The sequence below is a fragment of the Antechinus flavipes genome, chromosome 4, assembly GCF_016432865.1.
Source record: "Antechinus flavipes isolate AdamAnt ecotype Samford, QLD, Australia chromosome 4, AdamAnt_v2, whole genome shotgun sequence".
NCBI classification, from domain to species: domain Eukaryota; kingdom Metazoa; phylum Chordata; class Mammalia; order Dasyuromorphia; family Dasyuridae; genus Antechinus; species Antechinus flavipes.
Window position 1 is genome coordinate 64,254,960 of NC_067401.1, and position 12,138 is coordinate 64,267,097.

At 34.0% G+C, this 12,138-nt stretch overlaps 1 protein-coding gene across 2 annotated transcripts in view; it reads left to right on the forward strand.

Moving 5' to 3' along the window:
* OLFM3 (olfactomedin 3) overlaps positions 1-12,138 on the forward strand; it is a 256,710-nt gene that overhangs the window by 221,160 nt on the left and 23,412 nt on the right. For both annotated transcript variants that reach the window (XM_051993225.1, XM_051993224.1), the window contains exon 3: positions 3,926-4,081. In XM_051993225.1, the coding sequence (XP_051849185.1) occupies positions 3,926-4,081 (156 nt within the window). The remainder of the gene's footprint in view (positions 1-3,925; positions 4,082-12,138) is intronic.

Below are 12,138 nucleotides of genomic sequence, written 5' to 3' on the forward strand. Positions count from 1 at the left end.
TTCCTCAGCGTCGCTAACTTTGAGCAAGGTCATTCCTTTCACTGTCATATTCTGGGATTGATTTTCAGTTAAAATAATATTTTTACTTTTTTTGACCCCTCTTTTGCTTGACAATGACAATCATAACATTCAATTTTGCCCAAGTCCCACAAGAGGGCAGCACTATTAAACCCTCGTAGAGATATAACTAGGGAAAAGTAACTAGGATTTTGCCTCTGGGAGGAACTTTAGAGGGGGCACTCACAGTCTTTCTGCAATGCAAAAATAACAGAATTAAGCACATAGGTGCCAAGAAGAATTAGCTAAAAGAGAAAGCTTGATGGCCCATTTTCTTTCCTTTGTATCAGTTTAGCAACTTTTTCTGCCATATTATAGTATATTCATCATGCCCCTCCTTCCTTCTCCCTTCCCCATTGTGATTTACCTGAAAATATCCTCAGGGTCTCTACTTCAGTATCCTCTCTCCCCAGTTATATCCCAGGATTCTTATCTATTCCTAACCGAATAAAGGATGTCATTTTAGTTGGTTAATTTGGGTGCAAAAAAACCCTGCTAATTATGGTATGATTTCAAATACTGCCATCTCAATAGATAGAAGAAGAAAACAAATTTGAATTACGAGAGCATAATAATAAATAACTGCTAATGGTAGCAAATATTGTATATTCTAATTGTCATGGATTCCCTAATTGCATTTGGATTCATAAGAATAATTTATAGAGCATATAACATGGCAACCAAAAAGAAATGTAAAATGATCTTTAGGGTGTATTAAGAAACATGAGATGAGGGAGATCATTTTCGAGGTATTCTGTTCTGATTAGACTGCATTAAGTTGCTTGTGTTCATCTCTGGGTGCTACATTTTGACAATCTGGAGTCCATATAGAAGGTCACCACTAAAGTGAGGATATTTGAAGACAAAGCTTGATTGACAGAACTAGGACTGTTTACTTTAAATAAAGAAAAGCCTTGGGGGGAGGGGGAGGAGAGTGATAGCTGTCTTCCAGTATTTAAAGAATTGCTATTTGTAAGAAGAGTTAGATTTGTTTTTCTTGGGTCCTTAAGGCATAAATAAAAGAGATATATGGAAGATGCAGAAAGATGTTTTATCTCTCTGTAAGGAAAAACTTCCTTAAAAAAATAGAATAGATTTAATGGAATGAGCTGCTTTGTAAAGTGATGTGTTCCTTGTTACTGAAGATCTTCAGGCAGAGGTTAAATGATTCTTTCCTTGTAGAAGCTGCAGAAGAGATTCCCATTCAGATACAAGTTAAAGTGGTGAACTCTAAACTTCTGTTTAGGTCTAAGAATATGTGATTCTTTTGAATGTCCAAGATATTATCCAAGAAGAAAAGTATTTAACTACTGTTTTTAAAAATAAAAAGAAAGATACTCAGGAATATCTTGCTTATAACAACCCCAGCTTCGGCCACTAGGATTATAAAATACTGTAATTCTCTAATGGTAAATTGAAAAAAATATACAGTTAACGTTTCAGACCCCAAGAAGAAGTGTTATTCTCTGATATCATGGGAGCAAAATGGTCACATATATCATGAGGATAAGAGCTAACCAAGAATTTGACCTTTTATTCAACAGGTTCAATTTTAGTCAAAAGATAGATTTTAATCTTACATTTTAATAATATTCTAGCTGTGCCCACATAGGGTAGTGTAGCAGAGACTAATCCGTAAAATCAAAGCATCATAAATTGAATCTGAAGGGATAGTAAAAGGGCTCTAGTGGCAAAAATTCACAAAGAATATCAGTTATAGAGCTGAAAGAAAACTTCCAGATAGGCCATCTCTTCCCAACACTTCATTTTACAGGAGTCTCAAAATATTCTCCCAAAGAAGTCAAATACTTATAGTTTCTGTAAAGCATTTAGGAAACCAAGTGTCTTCCATATTTTACCATTTATGGATGACAGAGCTAATCTAAAAGGGTGTGAGTTTAAATTTAGGAAATTTAAATTTGTATTATCTAGGCAAAGAGACATGGTTGAATTTATTGTGAAATGAAAATAATTTATCCAAAATAAAAACGAATAAGTATGCCAGCTTAGTCCAGAAGTTCTGAGCACAATGAAGTAAATGGAAAGTTATCACATGGACAGGTTTAAGAAATACATTTTTATATGAGATAACCACAATGAGCAAACAATCATCATAATCTATCCCCAAACTAAACAAATAGTTATAACTATTCTAGCTCAACATTGATTTTGTTGAGATTGCAGTGAATTCCTTTATACTTGTATTAATGGTCACTAGTCTGTTAATTTCCACACACAAATCAGATCCAGTCATGGCTAATAGCAAAAGCAAAATGGAACCCAAAGTGTTTTGAATTAGCAATTCTACCCCTGCTTATTTGCTAACATATAGTCCTTACAAACTACACTTGAATTTACATTACTGATAGTAAAAACCTTTCAGAGCAATTCTTCTCCCTCTGGTTTCATTCTCTAATGCAGTACAATGAAGATCAGTTATTTTCTGAAATTATCAGGAAAGCCAAATGGCATTAGATCCTTTATCCTTATCAAATATTCTAATAAAAAGGGAGGGGAGATTTTGCAGGACTGAGCTTTGAGAAGTAAAGAAACTGAATCAGGACTGGGTCAGGATAATTAGGGAAACTGAGTCAGGACAATAAAAGAGAACTGTGGCATAATATTATTTTCCAAGTATAATATGTAATATAAAAATAAAAGAAAAATAAAGTTTCTTCTAAAACACTAAATTACAGCCAAGTATGATTTGATGTCTCTCAATTTAGTACCAAATTTGACAGGTTCAGTGAGTTAACCAATTTATTTACCATTTTGATTTACTGAAGGCTTACTTGGGATGTTGGAGCTAATCCCTAAACTTTTTTCTAAATTCCTACCTATATATAATTTCTCTATGACTGGACTTTTGAATAAGAAATCTCCTTAGTAGTAGTAAGTTCATTTCAAATCATTGTAAGGACGTGACTTTCCCCATATGAACCTAATTCCCATGTAAACCATGAGAACCCAATCGAGGAAGGATGTGACTCCCCCTGTGAGGACTTGACTACTCTCTCACCCCAAGAGCATATATTTTAACTCCTTCTCCTCTGAAAACCTGACCGTTCCTTGACCCATAAGAACATATATTTCAACTCTTTCCTTTTTAATTATAAGACAGGCATGTACCACCAGTGTTTTAGCTCCAATTATATGATTTCAGGAACTTGCCACTCCTTGGAACTGTTGCTGTTGATAAGGACTGGCCCCCTTATCAATGCAACATTTGATTATAACCACCTGGAGCCCTAATTGGTGCATCCTTGTCTTAGATGAGGTCTTCATTTGGCTCAAAGCCTTCTTTGTTTGGACCCCTATAAAAAGTGGGCAAAGCATTCTCCACTTTGAAGCCTCACCTATGGAGATGACGATCTGCCTAGGACTTTCCCGATTGAGACTCACAGGCTGAAATATCGGGGCCTTCCAGCCGTCCAATTAGAGTTGAAGCTCCCTCGATCGAACTGAGTAATGTATTCTCTCTCTTTCTCTGCTATTCTAATCATAATCCTTATTATTCTTTGCCTCTTGTGTATTATTTGCTGTATATGTTGTTATTGCAAGCATTCTATCCTGTGCATTGTATAATTAAATTTTACCTTTACTTTAACTGAGCCTGAGAGCATCATTTATAAAAGCGGATTCGAACTTCTCTTAAAAATCATATAACATTAATAGAACAACTTTCTAAATATTTATAATGTGAAGTTATTCATAAACTGTCTTTTTGTAGCCATTTATATTAACTTTTATCACAGGAAAACATTGCTAACAAGTTATTAGAATAAAGATGTCATTGTAAAACTTAATAAGTAATTTCAATGTCTCTTAGTGAACAATATCTCTATAGCCGATTTTCTTCTCTCACCAGGTTCAGAATATGTCCCAGTCCATTGAAGTCTTAAACTTACGAACTCAGAGGGATTTCCAATATGTTTTAAAAATGGAAACCCAAATGAAAGGATTGAAGGTCAAGTTTCGGCAGATTGAAGATGACCGGAAGACATTAATGACAAAGCATTTTCAAGTAGGTTTTATGTGTAGTCTTTGGGAAAACAAGTGGGGGCAAAGTATTGTACCATGATGTAATAACTGCTTATATCTCCACTAGAAATAAGTGCTCATACAATGTTAAAGACACATTTAGGAAATTTTTCACTTAAACACTGACTGACCATTAGTTGTAAAATGATGGAGAAGATTATCAATAGAACCATTATGGAAATGTAGAGAGTATGTCATGCTATAAATTTATTTGACTATATGTGATGATAACTAGAATGCTAAAATTTTTCTTTTTCTCACTAACTGCTAGCTTTTCTATTTCTGTATATGGTACCACTTTCCTGTAAAAAACCTACATTCTTAAGTACAGAGGCATCTTTAACTTTTCTTTCTCTCTTACTGTGTCCACAGTCCTAGCTCATATCTTCTTACCTCACCCCTCTATCTCTTCCTTTCTACTAATGTGCCAATATCTTAGACCAAGCTTCCTTTAACTTTTACCTAGATTCTACTGGCCTCTAATTGGTTTCTTTACCTCCAGTCTCTCCACCTTCCAAAACTTTTCTTCACATAACTTTTTTCTACTTGAAAGGTGTAACCATTTCCCTCCCTTACTCTTTGAGTAAGCCTTTTTTGTCTCCTGAATCATTTTAGGATAAAATAAAAAACCCTATGGCCCAATGTTGACAGGTTTTCATAAGTCTGGGGGTAATCTGTATTAGTAAAGTCTACCTTTATTTCATACCACTTTTCTTCTTGTCAATTGAACAGGACCACTGACGGGTCTCAGATTTTTTCCCATCTTCTCCCACCTCAGTGCCTAATATGCAATCCCTACTCAACTTTCTGTTGAAATCCTCTTTCTTCAATGTTCAAACTCATTTGCCACTTTTTTTAAAATTTTAATATCTTTTTATTGATAGAACGCATGCCAGGGTAATTTTTTACAGCATTATCCCTTGCACTCACTTCTGTTCTGATTTTTCCCCTCCCTCCCTCCACCCTCTCCCCCAGATGGCAAGCAGTCCTTTACATGTTGAATAGGTTACAGTATATCCTGGATACAATATATTTTTACAGAACCAGACAATTTTCTTGTTGTACAGGGAGAATTGAATTCAGAAGGTATAAATAACCCGGGAATAAAAACAAAAATGCAAGCAGTTTATATTCATTTCCCAGTGTTCTTTCTCTGGGTGTAGCTGCTTCTGTCCATCTTTGATCAATTAAGGCTCTCTTTATCGAAGAGATCCACTTCCATCAGAATACATACTCAAACAGTATCGTTGTTGAGGTATATAATGATCTCCTGGTTCTGCTCATTTCACTCAGCATCAGTTCATGTAAGTCTCACCAGTCCTCTCTGTATTCATCCTGCTGGTCATTCCTTACAGAACAATAATATTCCATAACATTCATATACCACAATTTACTCAACCATTCTCCAATTGATGGACATCCTTTCATTTTCCAGCTTCTAGCCACTACAAACAGGGCTGCCACAAACATTTTGGCACATACAGGTCCCTTTCCTTTCTTTAGTATCTCTTTGGGGTATAAGCCCAGTAGAAACACTGCTGGATCAAAGGGTATGCACAGTTTGATAAGTTTTTGAGCATAGTTCCAAATATTTGCCACTTTTTAAAATAAACTTTCCTGTATCCCCTAGCTGAAAGTTATCTTGTCTCTGTCTCTGTTTCTCTCTGTCTCTCTCTCTCTCTCTCTCTCTCTCTCTCTCTCTCTCTTTCTCTCTTTCTCTCTCTGCCTCTCTCCATGTCTCTCTGAATCTCTCTGTGTGTCTCTGTTTCTTTTTGTCTCACTGTCTCACTATCTCTGCCTCTGTGTTTGTGTCTGTCTCTCAGCCTCTGTCGCTCTCACTTCTTATACTATTTTACTTGTGTCTGCAGTTTTTCCATTATCACATTCTACCTCGCATCATACTTCTTTGAATACATATTTGCCTTCCCTCATAGACTATAAGATGAAGGATAGTATTATTTTTTCTCTTTGTGGCCAAAGAACCTAGCATACTACCTTGCTCATAGATAATATTTATTTTTGTCTTTTTAAATAAGTTTTTACTGATTACGTTTTTACACCATCATAGTTTTTCCCAATTAGTTGGTTGATATTCCTTTTGCTTAAAGTGTACCAAAATGACATTACTATGTCAAGGTTAAGCTACAGTGTATCTGACTATGAATCAGATCAATCAACTTGAAAGATTACACCAGAGATAGAGCACAAATAATCCATATGAACATTTGGAATGGAGATATCTCTAAATTTGCACAATTCATGTTTCTTTCCCCCAATATGCCTTCTCCCATAGAGCCAATCCATATAAAAAATTTTGAAGACAAAAAGAAAAAGAAGAAAAAATCATTACAACTACACAACTACCAAAAAGTCTGCAATAATGTGTAATATCACTGGATGTCCCACCACTATGAATAATTGTTTGGAAATGTCTTCTCGTGGCAGAGATTTATTTTTAAATTGAATTGAATTAAACTATAAGGTGGTTATGGAAAAAAAGGTTCCTAGATTTTTTAATTCCATGTATTCCTTAGCTTAAAAGTTAACCTTACTGAAGGCTTTCAATCTTAATGCCCTATTTTCAAAATGAAGAGAAATTAATTCTAGAGTTTACTATGAATATGAACAGAAATAAAATAGATTATCTTTCATAATGAAAAATTTATTCACTATACAACAACATTTTTTAGTATTATAAGTTGATTAAATGTCAAGAGAAAGTCTACTAAATTAGTGAGATCCTTGATTCCTTTTCTTATTGAATAATGAATAGCAACAGTTAGTTAGTATTTAGATATAGTATCTACTATGTGGCAGGCGATTACTCTATGTGTTTTATAAAATTACCTCATTTGACTTTTAAAGCAAACCTATCCAGTAGGTGCTATTATTCTCATATTTTATAGGAAAGTGAGATAAACAGAGGATAAATGACTTCCTCAAGTTCACTTAGCTAGCAAGTATCAGAATCAGGTTTTGAATTTAGGTCTTCCTGACTCCAGGCCCATCACTCTTCCCACTGCACTTCCTAATTGTCTTACTGACAAATAATTTTATTTTCAATTCAGTGTTTGAAAGTGATGTTAAATTATCATGTTTAGTTTCTGATTTGTTTCTACTTTGGAATTTGATTGAGAAAAGCACTGAGGATACTGGTTCACTGAGATAAGCCATTATAAATGGAATTTAAATCTTCTGAACAGTCTAGGTAAAAACAGGATCTTTCTCCATGGTTACTCTCCAAATTTTGCAACTCTCTAGATTGTGAATCAGAGTTTTTGGTTATAGGAGAGTTCAATTAGATCGTCTTTAGATGTTCAGTTAGATTTAGAGTTCAATTAGATCAGTGATCCAGAGGTCATTTTTTTTTCTCAGCTCTGTATGAAAAAAAATGTTTCATATCTCTAAATCATTCATCTGTTTTATGGTAAGAAATATGTCTGCATTTTTCTTTTTCATAATTTAGAGTTCTTCCATAATGATCTTTCCTCTAATCTTTTCATCCTCACTATTCTCTCTGGAATTCCCTTAAAAAATAATTGTACTAATTTTCCAATATTTCAATAGGACAATATAATTTTTTACCAAATATCCCTAGTGTTGCTTCAACAAACTTCCTATACCACCTGAGGTCTTTTATCCCTGGTGTATTGGATATAAAATATTAAAATTGGCAATTAAGTTTATTATAATAATAACATGAGCAAATGCCAATATCATCAGATACTGATGTCCAAGTTTCTAATGGTTTAGTGGCCACAATTGAGCTTCTTTGAAGGAAGTTTAAAAGATGTTTGCTGGCCTTCATGTTTAATTATGCAAGAGAATACCATGAAAAGAATCTGAGTGCTAAATATAGTCAGGGACTTCTAAGGATAAGAGAGGAAAAAAGTCTTGCAATTTTTCATACTACCACAAAACATAAACGGAACAAATTATAACACATAAAACACAAAATAAGAGAAAAACCATGATTGTGTCATCAAAAATTAACATTCAGAATTCTGGGGTTCCATCTCAATAACTTTTATGACCATATGGGTCTGTGAAATTTCTGTGGTTGGTGTTGGTTTAGTTCCAGTCAGTTTTTAGGTGCATCTGCCCCAAAATTTTTCTCTTTCTCTCTTCTTTCACCATTTTACATATGTACATGTATACACACACACACACACACACACACATATACATATGTATACATATATATACACACATGTGTATATGTTATATTCAAAACAGCCTTAGACATTACATAAAATCTGTCTATAAGTTAAAATAAGAAATATTAAAAAACAATTTTTTATCTTAAGATGAGGGGTGTACATATTTTTATTATGTCCAGTTCTTCTGACTTTGCTTCAGCAAAGACAAGTGAGGGCATGTTAGAAAAAGAACATCTAGACATTATGAAGACCATTTTGCCACATGAGAATAGCTTAAGGGATCAGGGAATATTTAGTCTGAAAAGTGAAGTTTTAGAAGGACATCAGAACATCTTTATATGTCTAATCAGTTGCCATGTAGTAGAGAGAATTAACTTCTTTCACTCTTCTATTTATTACTAGGAAGCAGAGTTCAATGGGTCAAATTGTAGAGCCATATTCTGACCCAATGTAAGAAAAACATACTCACAATTATAAATAGTCCAAAAATTGATTAAATTTTCTTGGTAAATCATGATTTTGTCTCAGAAGTCATTGAGCAGATGATAGATAACTATTCTTTAAAGATTTTGTAGATTGAATCCATACTTTGATATGAGGAGACAATTAACACTAGAATTATTTGTTTTCTCCTCTGAGTCTAGCCAATAACAAAAAATGAATAAATAACAATAGCAGTAGGAGATATATATAGGTATAGTTATAGATATATTTATATAAAATCCACTAAACCAATTCTACAAATAAGGGATCAAGACTTAGATAGATTACATGAACTGTCTAAAATCATGGAACAAGATAATAGCAAATTTGGAAATTTAAAACATGTCCCCTGACTCCATATGCCAATCTCAAAGCAAAACTCTAACAAAAGAAAATAGCCTCAGTAATAGCTATTATTTATTAAGATACATAAAAGGAAAGCAGTCACTAGAACATGTTGGAACATCTCATTAGAACCATTAAGGAGTCTTTGAAAATGTATTTTTTTAAATTAAGGAACTATCATTTTGAGCATTACCATAACTAATGAACAACCATTATTTTTGGTAAATGTTTTTTTTTTTCATTGTTGTTTGTTTGTTTTCCATTCATAGAAAAAAAAAAAAAGTACAACCCTTTGTCCACTGACAATGCCTCCCAAGAATAAAATATTTCTCCTTTAAATGAGGCCTTTTAGTTAATCATAAAGGGAAAAAACAACCAGACACCCATGCCAATAGAAATTGATTAAATCTTTTCATAGCACTGCATTTTAAATCATTTGTGAAGTGGTAATAACACACACTGTTGATCGATCTTCTCCTTGAAGGGTAACTAACCTTTCAATGAAGTCCCACTTCCAAGACTGATATCTTGCTGTTACATTGTGAGGCCCCTGGTATTATATTCTACCACAATGGAAGCCTTCAGTGCAAATATTATTCTGGGTTGTCAGAATGTTGCAGTTCCACTTGAAGCAGCCTTCTCTCCCTCATTGGCTTTTGAAATCATTTTGAGAGAAGCTTCCTGTTGAAGAACTTAGTGTTGCCTCACTTCCTTTATGGATCAAAAAGATTTAAGGAATGCTTTCAACATATTAATTTCCCAGAAAATATCCTTTCAAAATAACAGGAAAAATATGTTCCTCATCATTTTTTGGTGAAAGAAGGGATGTTTCAGAGATTGTCAATTTTCCTCTTTCCAGTGTAGTCCCCAATTCTGTTTCCAGCTGAAGCACTTTTTTATGACAATCTTACAAGTATTTCATGGTAGCTTCCATGTTCCCCTAAATCTTCTTTTTGCCAATCCTTTCTATTGATGTGCCTGCACATGGACAGGAGTTTTGTAACTAAACTAAGAATGCAGACAACTTTCTGAACAACAAAGATATTTATGAGTCACAGGGTTAGCAAACATAGATTTTTCTGGGAAATTTCTGGTTCAGTGAAAAACATATCTATTGAAAATTTCTTGTATAAATTGAGAATGTGATTTTCAGTGTTAATTCTCAATGCTAAATAAAACAAACAGTCATGCACACAACAAAGAATTACATCTGTTTCTAACGTGAATCCCAAACACTGTCTAAAAATTCTGAGGCAGAAACAAAGAGACAGAGAGAGAAAGCAAAAGAAGTGGAGAGAGAAAGAGGAGGATAAAATGAGACCCTGAAAGAAAGGATGACAGAGCAAAGGGAAAATGAAAGAGAAAGAAACAGAGACATAGGGAAATGAGAAAGTAAGAGAATATTAGAACATTATGTACATTCTATTAATTTCTCTGTCATTCTTTGAATACCTTTAAAATGACTTAAAAAACACAAAAAGGAAAAAAATTCACTCTTTGAGAGAATGATATTGATGCTGAAAACATCATTTAGACCCACAAATAAGCATTGACCATATACAGTATTTAGAATAGTCAAAAACAATAATTGACTAAATTTCATTTTCACTAAGATTTAGTAGAATGCTGATAAATGTCAAACAACGGTTTCTAAGGGGAAAATTATATACAACCTGCTCTTATTCACATCATTAATACTTTCTTCTTCACTTTCTCAAGTCTAGACATTCAACAAAATAATAAATCGAGTGCTGATGTGTAGTGTTTGCCAACATCTAAGGTAAAAATATTCACATTTAACAATCTCCCAAGATAGTTTCAGCTGACACCAGTGTACCCCATATATATACATTTTTTTTAAATGGGAATCTGTGATTCCTTGTGTGGGGAAAACCCATTGTGGAAACTACCTTCACCAATAGAGATCGGCATTCATGGAGCTTTTAGTCATTGAGACCAGGCTGTGACACTGAGACATCTAGCATTTGCCTCTAATCATGCAAACAGTGTTATCAGAGACAGAGTTTGAACTAGGTGTTTCTGACTGCAGGACCAGACATTGATCTAATGCCATGCAATAACTCAAAAGAAAAGCTTGAAGTAACTTTTATTCCCAGATGACCTTTCATGTCAGTACTTTGTCTGACACAGTGGCCAGCACATAGTAGGCACTTCTGATGACTGACTTGATTGCATGTTGATATTATAAAGCAAAACAACTTTATAAATCTAGAGTTTCCACATCATAGAAAATCATAGAAGCTGAAACTATAAAGATCACCTATCATAATCCTCTCATTTTATAAATGAGATAAAAGAAGAATAGAGAGTGTAGCTGGATGGTTGGTTGGTTGGTTGGTTGGTTGTTTTCCTTCATTCTTGAAAAGAACCAAAACGACATTACTCTATTGGAGTTAAGTCACATTGTGTTTGAATGTGGCTATTCAGACCAATATGAGTTGAGAATGCTCTGCCACAAGTGGGGCATAGATTGTTCACATGAACCTTAGAAATGCAGACGTTTAAATTTTTACCTCTGCCTTTTCTTTAGAGCTACTGCAATTTTGCTTTCTTCATAGGGTGTGGTTCCTTCTTTGCCAAGGCACTTCATGCTGGCAGTCTTTTATCAGTATTTTCTGTGTCGATTCCAATGTTCTGCAGAGAGACTCTTGAGAATGCCCTTGTTTACAGAGACCTTGAGAGAGAGTTTAACAAATTTATTCAAGGTCAAATAATTGGTGAATGGCATGGTTGTCACTTGAATACCATTCACCTGACCTTGCTGGCTGGTGCTTTCTACTATACAAAACTTTCTCTCATGACAGATATTTTAAAAATTCCAAAATATAGAATAGGATCCCCTAAAAAAAAAAATAAAGGAATCGTCTTTGGAACACATGAGATGATTTGTGGACTTTGAATGTCTTTAATGGATTGCACTATAATAGTGAATAATGGAATCCGACAGAACAAATATAAGATATTAAGGTAGTTAAGACAATATGGGTTCAAATCATGTCTGTAAAATATCCTAACACAGAATATGGGCAAC